The sequence below is a fragment of the Choloepus didactylus genome, chromosome 3 (genome assembly GCF_015220235.1).
Source record: "Choloepus didactylus isolate mChoDid1 chromosome 3, mChoDid1.pri, whole genome shotgun sequence".
Lineage (NCBI taxonomy): Eukaryota > Metazoa > Chordata > Mammalia > Pilosa > Megalonychidae > Choloepus > Choloepus didactylus.
Genome location: NC_051309.1, coordinates 214,194,621 through 214,209,544, shown reverse-complemented (window position 1 = coordinate 214,209,544; position 14,924 = coordinate 214,194,621). Strand labels below are relative to the sequence as shown.

General features: G+C 38.3%; 1 protein-coding gene across 1 annotated transcript; it reads right to left on the bottom strand.

Annotated features, from left to right (window-relative positions):
• Positions 1-227: 227 nt before the first annotated feature.
• On the bottom strand, positions 228-11,200 carry LEPROTL1 (leptin receptor overlapping transcript like 1). Its single transcript, XM_037831286.1, has 4 exons — positions 11,066-11,200; positions 5,349-5,424; positions 3,451-3,637; positions 228-2,553 (listed from the first exon to the last, which is right to left on the bottom strand). Exons 1-4 carry the CDS (start codon positions 11,079-11,081, stop codon positions 2,437-2,439), a joined length of 396 nt encoding a protein of 131 aa, XP_037687214.1. The 5' UTR covers positions 11,082-11,200; the 3' UTR covers positions 228-2,436.
• Positions 11,201-14,924: the final 3,724 nt, after the last annotated feature.

Sequence of the window (14,924 nt, the reverse complement as noted above, 5' to 3'; positions counted from 1 at the left end):
TTCTACTTTCCCAGATTACTAGCCCTTTTACTAAAACTCAAAATCAGAGGGCTTCATCGTTAATATTTGTTATTAGGGTTTCAATTTTATTTTGGAAGTGAAACTTCTGTAAGTCTAATATAACTAGTGTCATATTTGCTTTATATTACATTGTAAAGATGACTGATGCACTTCAGAAACTGAAGTGTGCAGTATATTTTCACTTCAAAAACACCCACAAACTAAAATAGATATTTAAAATCTTTATTGTTTCATCATCAAAAGTTTTCTTTCCATAGAAGAATGGCAATGCTGTATCAGTGCATATTCTATGGGAAATTCATACCTTAAGGAATTAGCCCAGAAATCAGAGACAGCACTATGTCAAGCTAGTGTGCAAGATCAAAGACACAATGCTGCCAATGCAATTAGTATAGAGAAAGAATACACAGCTGTTAGAAAAAGAGTCTATGGCCAAGAGAAGAAACAGCAGGAGTGCACTGCACTGACATTCTGGAAGTACAGAAAAGGGAGAAGGACCAGAGAATGCACTTCCTGCAAAAAAAAAAATAACTGAGTATATCACAGCCAGAGTTGTCACCATCTGTCTGATTTATGTGCACCTGTACCTTCCTCTTTCAGTGGGACCATGAGTCCAGATCATTGTAACACTGTAAACCATTCAGCTTAATGTGTAAATGGTACAGCCCCATGCACATATTTCATCCTGCTTCCCAGCTCATGGCTAAAAGTAGCAACTTAGGTTAGGCAATAAAACCTGTGGCTTTAGGCATCTTTAGTGAAAAGCTGAACAGAGACAAAATTTGTTCCCATTTCTTTGAGGAATCAACTTTATAAAACAACAAAAGATAGCTGTCATGATTGATTATTCAGTTTTGCCTAAAGGAAAAATAATTTTTATGTAAGTACACTGAATAAACATACAAACAAATATCCTTAACAAAATGCTGTCAGATCAACTAGAACATTTTCATATACAGCTTCTGAAAAAAGTATTGACAATTGTGAGATGCGAATGACCACTACAATTTGATCATGCCTGGGTACTGGGAATTTTTGGTCAGGTTTTTATCTGAAGCTGCTATATAGCTGGGTTTGGCTACTTTGCATTAATTCACCCAATAAATACCTTTTATAAGGGAAACAGTAGATCTGTCATGATGAAATCAAAATCAAAACAGCTGAGAGGCATACAGGAAACTTGTCTTAAATATTTTAAAATTACATATGATACAACTTTAGAGAATAAGAACTACAATTACCATGGTCTAAATGTTAAATTATTAATGCATAAATCATCTGTAAGACTAACAGGTCACTTTTTAATCATGTCAAGGTCTTACGGGGAAGGGACACTCAATGTAGAGCACAGCAATTACTTTCCAAGTGAGTTTAACACTTCTAATTTTAAGTGTTATGAAACTATACTTGAAAAGTTATTTTACTTCATATATAATGTATAAAATAAGTTAAAAGGAGGAAGCAGGGGAAGGTTTACTTGGATATATGATGCAAACTCACAATTTTCCCTTATCAGTAGTTCCATGTATGTCCATGTCACCTAAGGTAAAACATGAAAGGCTGATAGAAGATAAAACATTTCACTTGTAAATAGAAACAGGAATTTAAAAATGGAATTTCAACATTGTTTCTTCCCATAATGCAACTCTCTCTTTCCACTTTACAATAAACATAAATAAAAACCTTATCTCAAACACCTGCTTTCACACCCTTACCTTAAAGTTTAACAATAAATTCTTCTAACAATTGAGAAGAAAAGCACTCCTTTGCAGTAAGTTCATAAAACAACTTTCAATTCACAAAATACCTGCCTATGGGGAAAATCAGCAATTCTTCTGGAGAACTTGAGCGTTAATACTTGGCCCCTCTGAGGTACAATGCAGCTATATACTTGGTATATACCCTATAAGGTATGCCAACAGTCTGTATGTTTGCATAAAATTAGGAGTGATGTCACCCTGACTGAATGAAACTTATTTTTATCACTTTTTGTATTAATGGAGGTTAAACAATTTTAAGGAAAAAAAAATACTTTAACCCAGTAATAACCAGCAGAATTCTGAATTCCTAATCAATGCAAATGGATACTAAATTTAAAAATGTTTAACACTGCATATTGATTAACAAAAACTTGAACAGGAAAAACACATAAATATTTAAATTCAGCAGGACACCACAAAAAGCATACTGTACATAACTGTGAAATCAGTCAAGCTTTTCCAAAAGAAAACAACCTTTTAATCCCTCAGCAAGTGTCTGTGAAAACGGTATGCTTACAATAAAAGTGAAAGGGGAGCACCTACAACACCCCCAAGTGGCTTGCTATACGGTTCAGCATTATTGCCCAATCTCCTGTTTGCATGGATGGCTAACAAATGACAAGAAGTCCAATTATGATAGTTCAGTAATTTCTTTTCACCACTGCTGCCAGCTAAAGTCGTCATTGCTTCCGAAGACCAAGAAAAACCCTAGTATAGTTGCAAAGATGACTGTGTTTCCTGTGAGAACAAGCGCACAAGCTCCCCACTCAATCTATGGAAACAAGACAAAAACACTGAGTTAACAGACATGGAAAACAAAGAGAAAATGAAAGGCAAATTAAGGCTCTAGCTGTAAACCAATCACGGTCTAAAATAAACAATGATTTGTAATAATAACTTTCACAGGACTGAATACTTAATGGTACTTTTATATTGCTATTTTTATTTATTTTTGGTTCCTTTAAAAAGACAAAAAGCCACAGAGGATGATAACTATTCAAAAGGAAGCTTGACTTCTGGGTTATGAGGAGGTAGCAGAGCAAGCTATAATTCTCTGTTTACAAATTTGCTCAACCTCTTCCCTTAGTGACTCTAAAATCCTATCTATAGTGCAGATTAAATTAAAAATATCAGAGATGAAAACACACTTGTACATTCTTTTAAAGGGGTAGGGGAAGTTATGGTCTTCTCCATATGGAAGGGTGGCCATTCCCTGTCCTCTCGGCCTTCCTCCATACCTCCTCAGTGATGGAGGAATGAATCTGATCAATGAGTTTGGGAGGAAGGACTGAATATATGTAGCCCAGCCCCTTCTCCTCTGTGATACTTTTTCACCTGTACAGAACAGACAAACTTCTTCGGGCCTCCATGTTTTAAGTTTGACAAGGCAAGCCTATGATTGTTCGTAACTGGATGAATCACTGTACCCAAGTCTGAGAGTGAAGTATTGGTAAGCCAACTATTGCTGCAGACCCAGACCATGCTCACTAACATTTAAGTCAATAACAACCAGCAACAAAAGTAAGGTTTTTATCTCTATCCTCTAGGTTCCTATGTTTCTCATCTCTTTTTCATGTCATGTAGTTAAAATTTTTTATTGAGAAAAATGTAACACAGTCTAATATAAAATCGTTAATAGAAGAATATATTTGAGAAGCTTATCACTTACCAGATGTGCTCTGGCAAATACAATAGGGAGTCCAAAAGCTGAGACAACAATGCCTGTTGTAAGAAATATGGCAAGTTCCTTACAAGCATTACTCATAGCATCTGTATCATCCACTAATCTTCTTGCTATGCAGTATGGAACAGGTGAAAGGATGTAAAAAAATAGAACAAAGAGGGGCCAGTATTGGCTGGAAAAAGAAAAATAAGTTAATGTGGTTTTTGATATTTACATAATCTTCCTACACGCAAAATAAACTTTAAAAAAAGACCAAAGGAATATTGCAAGGTACAAAATACGATACAATTTTCAAAAAAAGCTATAACCTGATGGTGAAAAGAGAAATAAAATTTTGTGTCACAGTATCCTCAAAGTCAATTATGACACAATTAAATTTTTCTTATAGTAAAATAAAATGCTTTATACATTATAACAATTGGAATCAAAAGCCAAAATTCAAAATATTTTTCATTTTAGTTTATAAATAAAGAGACATAATAATGTTGAAGACTTTCATTCAGAAAATAGAATTTATCACAAAAATAGATGGCAATTAGTCTGTAGTCTAGATAACTGATGTCACTTCCTGGTTTTGATAATATTCTATAGTTATGTAAGATATTATCACTTGGAAGCTGTATGAAGGGTATAAGGGTATGAGGAACGTCTCTGTACTGTTTTTGCAACTTCTTGAGTGTCTAAATTATTTCAAATTAAAAAATGAAGAAATAGATAACCTTTAAAACTGCCCTTAAAAAAAGTACACGTCTTAGTGGAGATCTGCTTATACTTGGAGGCTTATGATAAGCAAAGATCTATTTGTTTTTCCTAAGATTTAAGACAATAAAAAAATTCCAAATGCAATACATGCTCAAGGAAAAAAAATTCAAATACAAAACCACAACTAGTTCACTACATCTCCCCTGCTTTCTCTTTCCTACTCTCCAATTGATCTTCCATGGATCCTTCCATAGTTCCATATACATAAACTTTAAAAAAATATAAATGTATATCTTGAACATCTTTACATATCAGCACTTACAGCTCTGCTTTATTTTTTTTAAAGACTGCTAGGTACGTACATTGATGGATGTACCATAATCTAACCATTTTTCTTTTGAAGGACATTTGGGATGCTTCCATTTTTTTTTTTGTTTTTATAAACAAGGCTACCATAAACCACCCACACACTTATCTTTGCAATGATCTACAACTATATTGTTCTGAGAAATTCCAAAGACTATACACATTTTGAGAGCTACAAGCAAGCTGGCCACCAGAAAAATTGCACGAATTTATACTTCCACCCACAGTATGTGATAGTGTCTATCTTTTTGTTTTTGCCAAAGGATTTCATCAATTTTGAGTGAAGTTGAGCATATTTTCATGTACTTATTAGCAATCCATAGTTCTTTTTTCATATTTGTTGTTCATTTTTCTATTGAATTGTTTACTCTTTTCCTATTAATTTGTCTTAATTTTTAAAACTTCTTTCTATCCTAAGCAAAGTAACTATTTTCATGATTTTTTTTCTTAGCTAATTGTCTTCTGACTCTGCTTATGGTTATTTTTTGCTGAAAAGATGTTTTAAAATTTTCATGTATTTAATTTTATCAGTAGTTGCTCAAAACTGAGCAGAAAGATGGGCTATGGTGTTGTTATCTTGACATTACAGACTCAGCAGTAGTCAAGGAGCAGTTAATACTGCAAAAGACTTTTGTGTACCTTGGTGTCCTAAAATCTTAAACAAATTTTAAATGATGAACTCTTAAAAAGTTTCTGCTTGGTAAATCAACATTTTTTCTGCATTACTTTTACAGTAGTAAAAAAAAAAAAATTAAGCTTTAAAAGTAGAAAAATTTCACTATTAAACACTCCAAAAAGACGAAAATTTTACTTACTTATATATTGGAAGGGCACATCCAAGCATCAAAAACATTAGCCCAATTGCTCCTCCAAAGGACAAACTAATCAAAGCTGCAAAGCAAAAAAAAAAAAAAAGTCAAATAGAAACATCTGTTAAATTAAGCTGTAGTCAGAATATTATTAACAGCCTGGACATTACCTCGAATCCTAGAAGCAAAAAATCCAAACCTAAAACATAAATTTAGTAACAGTGAGTTGTCTTCAAAAGTGTAACTTATCTTGCCTCATACAGCAAGTCTTTTGTGGCATCTTCAAAGCAAAATAAAGTGCTATTGATTTTCCAAGTCCTGACCTATTTCTAGCACACCACTACATTCCCCATTTACTGATTCCATTTCTAATGCAGTATCACAGCCCACAAGATAAATGCCCCTCCAGGCATTAATATTATATTTATTCCATAGATAATGACAGTTTTGTAAAGCAGAATGTGGAGAAACTCCGCATTCTCAAGTTTACTGGACTTTAGAGGCCTTATCCAAAGAGAAAACTCCAGGATGGGCTCCTGCTTCTTGCACATATATGCTCTCAATGTGAAAGAAAATGACAAGAGTATTCAAGAATATCTGTAGTTAATAAACTTAATCAATTAATTTTGTTAGATTTTTAAATAGTTTGCAAAATCTATAGCTTCCCCCAGTTTTCTACATATTAGGATAATGGGTTCAATCCTTCTGTGGTATCACTATTTTAAGGCATAATCACAAGCAACAGATGCAGACTACAGTTTCTAAAGGTGAAATATGGTTTCTAGAACTAAATATATGTGTGTGTATATATATATATATATATATATATATACACACACACACACACGTGGGTACACACTGACATACATAGTTATACAAAGAATTATATTTTATACAGTGCTTTCACATGTTAGTGCGTCCAACTTTTTCAAGCAGGCATAGTCAGTCAATGGCCTAAAATTAAGCAAAACAAAAACAAAAAACAAAAAAACTGTTCAATTTATTTTGAGTGCTATATAACCAATACTGCTGCAGCTACAGTGGCTAAGAGAATAACTTCAGGTTGTCTTGTTTTGTTCTTTAAATGATGTGGTCTATGAACCTTAAAAGAAAAGTTAAAATTCAAAACATCTGTAGAGGGTTTAAAAGATACCAAGACAAAAGCTAACATATACAAACCAAAATAAATCATAAAAGGGTTAAACACCATCATGTACTTTCCATTACTTCTCAGATTTAAAAAGCTCATGATCAAGGACACCCATTGACCTTTGAGGTAGCTTGGCAGATTTGGGCTTCAGTTAGAGCACGATATTTAAGTCATGTCAATCCTGAACACATTTACTTAGTCTTTAAAGCCATTATCTTGTCAGCTCCAGGAAAAAAAAGAAAAAAGTTGCACTTTTATTTTACAACGAATGAGGCACTTCAAATTTTCAAAGTGTATGCAATGCAAACTGTGAGGAAAATACGGAGCTTACCATTTTCAGTTCAAAACAGGTCCTTATGATCTGGCCCCTGCCTAACTCTCCTGGTACACATTACCCCAGTCTACTAAACCTTGCTGTAGTTATACTGACTTTTTTCTAGAAATCAGCAGGCTTCCCTCACCCACCTGACCTTTGCACATGTTGTTCCTTCTACCTCAGGCACTTTTCCATTCATTTCATTCAAGAAATATTTCCTGGGAGTCAAATATGTAACAGGTGCTAGGGATATGGCACTAAATGAGACATGGCCCTTTCATCCCCATGGACTTGCATTCTTGTCCCACTCCTCTCCTCTTTCCTCCAAGTCAACACCTACAGTTCCTTAAGATCTCAGCTCAATCATCTCTTCCTCAGTGAAGTTTTTCCAAACTTCCTGACTAGAACAATTGCCCCTATTGTGTTTACTTATTCTCTAATTCAACATACACTTACTGCATACCTAATTTGGGTCATGTACTGTTCTTGATACCAGAGAGACAGCAATGAAAAAAAAATCAGGGCTCTTGCTCTCATGGAGCTCACATGCTAAGGTAAGCAAATAAATTTCAAGTGCTATGAAAAAAATAAGGCAGGGTCAGGAGATGGGAGTGTTATTTTAGACACATAGCCCGGGAAGGTGTCTCTGATAAGCTGATCTCTGAGCAGAGAGCTATATGAAATGAGGAAATAAATCATGTGGATGTCTGGGGAGAGCATTCCAAGTAGAGGGACATGCTGGTGCACAGGCCCTGTTTGCACCATATACGTCTCCTTTCTCACTGATCACAGCTGTAATTGTTTATTGGTTCACATTTCTCTTTCCTTCTAAACTGTGCACTCCATGAGATCAGGGAGCTAGTTTTTCTGTTGATTCTCATGGTCCAACTCTTAACATTCTATAATACGTATTTGCAGAATGAGACCACACTTATAACACATATTTGTAAAATGAAACCAAGGGGGACAGGGAAGAGGGAGAATGAAAGCAATGTAGCAGAGTGGAAACCGTACAGAATTGAGAGTCAGGAGGCCTGGGTCCTAGGCTCTTCCAGCCATTAACTAGCAGTTTAAATAATTTATCTGTGTTTCATTTCTTCTATAAAATGAGAGTTGGACTAGATCTAAAATGAAAATAATTCTAAACACTAAAGATACTTGTTAAATCTATGCTGAAGTAAAAAAAAAAAAAAAAAAAAATCCATACTTTTTGAAATGTAGTTGCCAAATAGATAAACTCATCACTACAAATACTACACAGTAATACCTTATTTATTCAGAAGCCATGTGGGGACCCTGGGCCTGGGCTCCCCCTCCCTAATGTGGAACGAAGCCCCACAGCACATAGCAGCCTGTGTGACCGGGACGGAAGTCAAAGGACATCAGACCTCCTCAGGGAAGAAAGTATGTAAAGATGGTATTGTAAACAAAGCATTAAAACTCCCCTCCTCTGATCACTGTTGATAACAAATCTCCAGACCCCTGTGTCATGAGACCCTGCTAAAACTCTGTTCTCATACCCTATGGAATGTCTTGTTCCTAAACCCTTATAAGCTGTCCCTTTGCACCCCCACCTTTGCGGGGTGCTGACTTCCATTTTCCAGCCAGCTGCCACAAGAAAAAATCTTCTCCTGTTCCTAAGTCCTAACAAACCCTTGTCTGACCCTGTGCCTAGTGTCTTCTTTGGTCTTGGGGCCGCGCCAATCCATGTCCTTCAAGAGCTGGGTTCGAACAAGCCATCTACCCAGAATACAGCTTAGAATCACAGAGGAAACAAAGGTCACTAAAGACATAAAACAATGTCATAAAGCCCATACACTGAAACTAATATTCTTTAGGTTCTTATTCAGAGATTATTACTCATTTTTGTGATACAACTGTTGCATGTGAATTCAAGCAGTGTAAAAATTTTTTATTTTAAAGAATCATCTATGCTCATTTATATGTATCTTTTTTTCAGTAGGGAGTTCATGTATCCAGAATAAATTAGATGAAAAGTAAAATTTCCTTCCCAGAAGTGGTCAGTTATCTGTTTTTTGGGACACAAAATTTTATCAGTTTGATTATCTTCTTCCCCAGATCGAAACAAATGAGAAACAAGAGGGAGAGCTGCATATAAACAAGAACTGCCCTCTGACATGAGGGAGGAGACTGAACAATTTTTTTACATCAGGCAGAAAAATCTCAAAAAGCATAGCAGTTTGTGGTAATCTTGGCAAGAGGCAAATAGCCCTAGGACCTTGATGTTCTATGACAGAGAACAATCATTAATATTCTTAATCACTAGAAAAGAAAGTCTAAATTCTTTTGAGTACACTTTTTAAAAGTTAATGAAAGATGATTCCTTAAAAAAAAAAAAAATCAAGGAACTAAAAAGAGATTAAAATGCTCCCCGTCATACTGGGTAAGATATAAGCCAAGAAAGTTAAATAAATTGCTCAAAAGAGTTCTCAAAACTTGTAAAGTTTCTCAAACCATATGAAACCAGCAGCTTGGTTGATTTATACACAATTTTCATCATTTGTATATAAATTGTTGTCCTAAATAATACATCAACAAGGCAAGAATTCATTCTGTAATTGAGTGATGCAACATTTGGAAGACAAAAGCTTAGATGAGTCTGGTTTCTACTCCCAAAGTCTCTAGGCTAGGGATGGAACAGCACAATTATCCAGCTAAACTCCCTCGAGACAAGTTGCTCGTTCTGTGATTACAAAAGGGAACCGCAGCAGACCAGTCGAACAACAGAAAACAGATATTATAATAGAAGGGACCAGATCCCTAGCCTTGGAATTACCAGAAAAACTCAATACATCAGAGTAATGGACAAATGGCTCAAGAAATAAGGAATGGACTCCAAATTATAGCAGCTGCCCTCCTTTTATAAAGATGATAGGCCAACAGGAAGTAAGAAATACTGGATTCCTGATCAACAATCAGGACAACCAGAAAATCCCACTCAAATCAAAAGTGCAAGTACAATTCCATGCGAGATACTTTGACCTGCTTAATATTTACCGAGGGTTGAAGAAGAAAATTTTGAAGCAATTTGCTTCAAAAAGACTCCTGCATTACATGACATTGAAGAAATAAACGGAGAAGAACAAGGACATGGGCAACATCCTAAAAACCTCAGCATTCTACCACATCTGTCTTTTACATACAAATTTTAAAAGGTCTATTATAATTCATAAGGAGATTGTAAAGTATTCCGGTTGCTCAAATGATAATACTTATATGGGAAGTGGAACGTTTTCAGACACTGAAATTAAACAAGAAATGGTTAATGTGACCCTGGGAAAGAAGTTCAACCCAAGTTGTCCGTAAAGGAGATAAAATATACAGAAAAACACTGTTAGGCGAGTCCACTTCCTTCTTGTCGGCCCCTTCTACAAAGCAGCAGGTCAAAAAATCAACGTAATTCGTTAGGAAATCACACCGGCAACAAAAAGTCAAGGCAGAATTGTAAAAAATGCGACATTCTTTATTCTAAAGATGAGATACAGAATACAAGAGCTTGGGAGTGTTTCATTCACTAGCCTAAAGACAAAAACAAAAACAAACAAAAAACCCTAAATAAAAACTTTAAAATCTTAATAGCCTCAACGTGCAAAGAGTGAACAGGGAAGAGAACCAGAAGCACCTTGGGGCCCGCGGTACAAATCAAAAAATGCACCAGTTTTAAGAGCTTATAAAGCTTGGAGCACGGGTATGCTAGGAGTGGATGTGGATGACCGAAGCTTCTGTAAGGTCCCTAAGCTCTTCGAGGGCGTTCTTGAGGGACTCGGTATAACTCAGCACCCGAAGAGCTCATTTGAACCTTTAAGTAGGAAATGACACTGATTTTCCCTAACTGGCATCTCTAGCGGCCTCGACCCTTTCTAAACGACACACTGCTCGTCTCTCCCTCGGATGCAAAGTCCCTGCAAAAAGCGTCTGATGGCCCAAGTCACTACGGGACTCGGAACAGCCCGCGAACCACTTCATTCTCTTTACGGGGGACGAAGGGTGGGAGAGGGGCTGCCGAAATCGGCAGAGAGAAAAGCTGCGGTCCCGGCCGCCCCTTCCCGGGAGGGCGCGGCGCCCACCCCCTCTCTGGGGCTGCGAAGACCCGGGCGGGGGTCGAGGTCCCGGGTCGCCCCTCCTGGCGCAGGAACCCCGCGGCGCGTGCCCAGGCTGAGGAGGCGGCGTGCGGGTGCCTCCCTCTCTCCTCCGGGAGGACACTCAGCCCTCCTCCGCCCTACGCCCGAGGCCCACCTTTGATGCCCGCCATGGCGGTGACGTTGTTCCTGGCTCCAAGACCCTAGGCGGCGGCGGTGGCGGCGGCGGCCGGGGGACCCAAGGCGCGCGGCCGCGAGAGACAACACCCGGAAGTGCGCGGCGCTGCTTCCGTCGGCGGCCGTGCACGCGCGGAGGCGCGGGGACGCGGCGGGGGGCGCGCGGGCCTGGGGCTGTGGGACCGGATTCTTCGCTTTCTCCCTGCTCGGCTCCTTTGGGGATCCCGGCCTTGGAAGGCCCTCCACCCGCTGTTGGTCTCCCCGGGCGTGCAGCCCCCAGCACCTGTTTCCCCTTCACGGTCGGGCCCCTAGCATTTACCTGGCAACGCGCCACTTTCTTGGAGGAGGAGGTTGCGTGGGCATCCGTTGTGCTTCGGAAGGCCTGGCGGGAGGTCCCTTTTAGGATAATTTGACTTTCTGTAAAGCACGCTCGTTTCCCTAGCTGGGTAATAAAGGCCAGATCGGTGGTCTTCGCTTGGCACCTCAATGTGCCACACAGAACTTAGGGTTCCGGTGTAGACTCACCTCTAGAGTTAGAAGCAGCAGGACCTGGTGACGGGCGAGACGAGTGTGGGTTTAATACAAATCCAGTCTCTTGGGAATCTCGAGAATCGTTGGCTTCTTTTTCTCAGGACAAAAGAAAGCAGAATACATTTACTTAGTCCTTTTACAGATACTTACTGAACATTTACTATGTGCTAGGAAGGGGTCTATACACTGAGGTGAGCAAAACCGGGCGCGATCTCTGCTCTCAAGGAACTTGCAGTCTAGTGAGGGAGATAAACGTGTAAAACGGTAGCAATGATCATTGCTAGGAAAAATGGGTAGATACTCGTGAAAGTCTGATTTTTATCCTTCGGGGAAGATTTTCCCTAAGGAGGGAGAACAGAGGGATGAATGGGTGAGTAACTAGGAAAAAAAGGGGGAAACGCATTGGCTGGGGTGCGTGGGGTGTGTGTGTGTTGGATGGGGGCGGGGGGCTGGGAGAGAAGGCCAGAGGGTTGCCCTGAGGGTTGGGATGAGGCGGTAAGTTTGTACCGCAAGTTCCTGTGTAAGGAGATTTGTTTTCTTTCCTTTTGGGCAATGAGAATCTTTTGAAGGCTATTGAAAGGAGGTTGGAGGTGGTGGTTGACTTAACATTTGCAGCTTTAAATCTCTTCAGTCATAACACTAAGAAGAACTGGCATATAAAACCTTGTTGGCTGAATGGTTGGAAGAGATGTTTTAAGTATACTTTGAAATGACAGCTACAGCGAGAATGAAGCCCCATCCCTGCTTCCCTCCACAACTTCCAGGTTTGAATTAAAATTTTTTTAAAACAGGCCTCTTCTTTCTTTCTTTTTCTGTCTTTTTAAAATCAGCAATATGTTTTTAAAAATTTTTTACTTATTGTGTGTATATTAGATAACAGAATTTACCATTTTAACCATTTTTAAATGGTAACCACACTTCAGTGGCATTAATTATATTCACAATGTTATGTTCATTTGACCATCATTCTTTACCAAGACTTTTTCAAGACCCAAAACAGAAACCATACCTATCATGCAAAAACTTCCCATTCCCCCTCACTCAGGCCCCTGGTACCCTCTAAAGTATTTTCTGACTTTATGAATTGCTTATTCTAGATATTTCATAAAAGTAGAATGATACAAACTTGTCCTTTTATGTAGGCTTATTTCACTCAATGTAATGATTTCAGAATTCATCTATGTTGTAGCATGTATCAGAATTTCATTCCTTTTTACGGCTGAATAATACTTCATTGTATCAGACCCCAGAAAAAAGAGTCTAACATACAGAAGGAATGTCTGATCCAGGGGCCCTGCTGCTTATCTCACAGAAAATAGGTGCCCTATAAACTAAAGAATGAAGGCTGTTCAAGGCTGTTTCAGACACAGTGGTGCCCCAACCCCAAAAGGCGGGTAAAAGCAAGGTCAGATATTTCTGTAAGACAAACAACTGAAAAGGCCTGCTCTCCCTAGATAGATAATATAGCCGCTTTTTTAAGAAGAATAATGTGCCAGAATCCTAATAACCTATCAGCCTAGAAATCGATAGGCACTTGCCCAATCTAGGCACGGGATGCACTCAGCAGGCACCCTTCTCCCCCAACACCCTTCCCTCCCCACGTGGGTTTTTCCTTTAAAAAATGCTGCTCTCACGAAATGGTTTCAGTGGCTGAGATTCCAAATGGAGTCGCGAGGTCACTCTGGTGGACATTCTTATGCACTATATAGAGAACATCTCTTAGGCTTTAATGTATTGGAATAGCTAGAAGTAAATAGCTGAAACTACCAAACTCCAACCTAGCAGTCTGGACTCCTGAAGACAATTATACAATAATGTAGATTACAAGGGGTGACAGTGTGATTGTGAAGACCTTGTGGATCACACCCCCTTTATCTAGTGTATGGATGAGTGGAGGAATGGGGATAAAAACTAAAGGACAAACGGGGTGGGATGGGGGGATGATTTGGGTGTTTTTTTTCACTTTTATTTTTTATTCTTGTTCTGGTTCTTTCTGATGTAAGGAAAATGTTCAGAGACAGATTGTGGTGATGAACACATAACTATGTTATCATACTGTGGACAGTGGATTATATATCATGGATGATTGTATGTTGTGTGAATGTATTTCAATAAAACTGAATTTAATAAAAAAAAAAAATGTGACACCTTAAAAAAAAAAAAAAAAAAAGTGCTGCTCTCAGATAGAGGGCCGGAGCCATTTTTTCCTTCTTTCTTTTCTGATGGCTCCCACCTGCTTTATTCTGCTTTCTTCCTCTAATAAACCTTAAACTCTCTACTTAAACCATGACTCGCTGCATTGTGTGGATTCTTGAACGGCTCTGGACCTAACACACTGTATGTGTGTGTGTGTGTGTGTGTGTGTGTGTGTGTATCACCTTTTGTTTCTTCATTTGTCTTTTGGTGGACACTTGGGTTTTTTCTACCTTTTGGTTATATTATGAATAATGCAGCTATGAACACTGATATACAGGATCTGTTCGAGTTCCAAACAGGTCACTTCTTGAGGCTTAATGGCAAATAAATGATCTTGCCTCGAATAAATTGATGGGTGTCTTGTGGAGTAGATTTCTTTTCAATTCAAGTTAGTGCAAAAAGCTCTGCCATCCTTTTCCTTTACCATGAAATAAGAGTTGCCGTTTAGGGATTGTGATAGCACAAACGTGAGGCACACTAGAACGTATGCCATGATATGTGTGCTGCATAGACAAATAGTCTATGAACCATCAGCACCCATCCCTAAACTATTTTTATTTTTTATTTCTTTTTTTGTTGTTGTCTTTTTTTTTTCTTCCCTAAACTATTGAAGCAGGCATATCATCTTCTTCCCCAATCATCTTGAAAGGAGTATGTAGATTTCTCAGAGAAGCAGATGGTTTCATCCCTAATTTTGTTTTGTTTTCTTGTTTTGCTCTGTGGAGTCCTTCTTTGAGAGCATGGGTGGTTGAGGAACATAGCAGAGAAGCTGATTAGTAGTGGTGATGGTATTGGTGGTGGGAAGTGATTTCATAGGTTCATAGCTTCTTAAGATGTGGATAGCTCACATTTTAGTAAGTCTGGTGAAGGGTGGCTTCCACAAGTTCCAGTTCAGTTGTATTCTCCTGATTTCATCTTTTGAATGCAAATGGGTTAAGCATTACAGACATTCATCCTTGATAACATTAAATGGGCAACTGGGATTGTTCATGAAATGGTGTATTTTTCTCTGCTTCCATGGTCACAGAGTCCTAAGAGATTGTGCTCCTTTAACTTTACCATGAGATTCACAGTGTTTTCATCAAGAAAATACAACCCCAAAGACTGTTTTT

What these genes read in the sequence shown, in the direction of transcription:
- LEPROTL1 (XM_037831286.1), bottom strand. An exon ending in TGTGCCCTTCCAATATATAA is followed by an intron (nt 3,638 to 5,348) that starts GTAAGTAAAATT and finishes TTCTTTTTCCAG; the next exon opens with CCAATACTGGCCCCTCTTTG. An exon ending in TATTTGCCAGAGCACATCTG is followed by an intron (nt 2,554 to 3,450) that starts GTAAGTGATAAG and finishes TTGTTTCCATAG; the next exon opens with ATTGAGTGGGGAGCTTGTGC.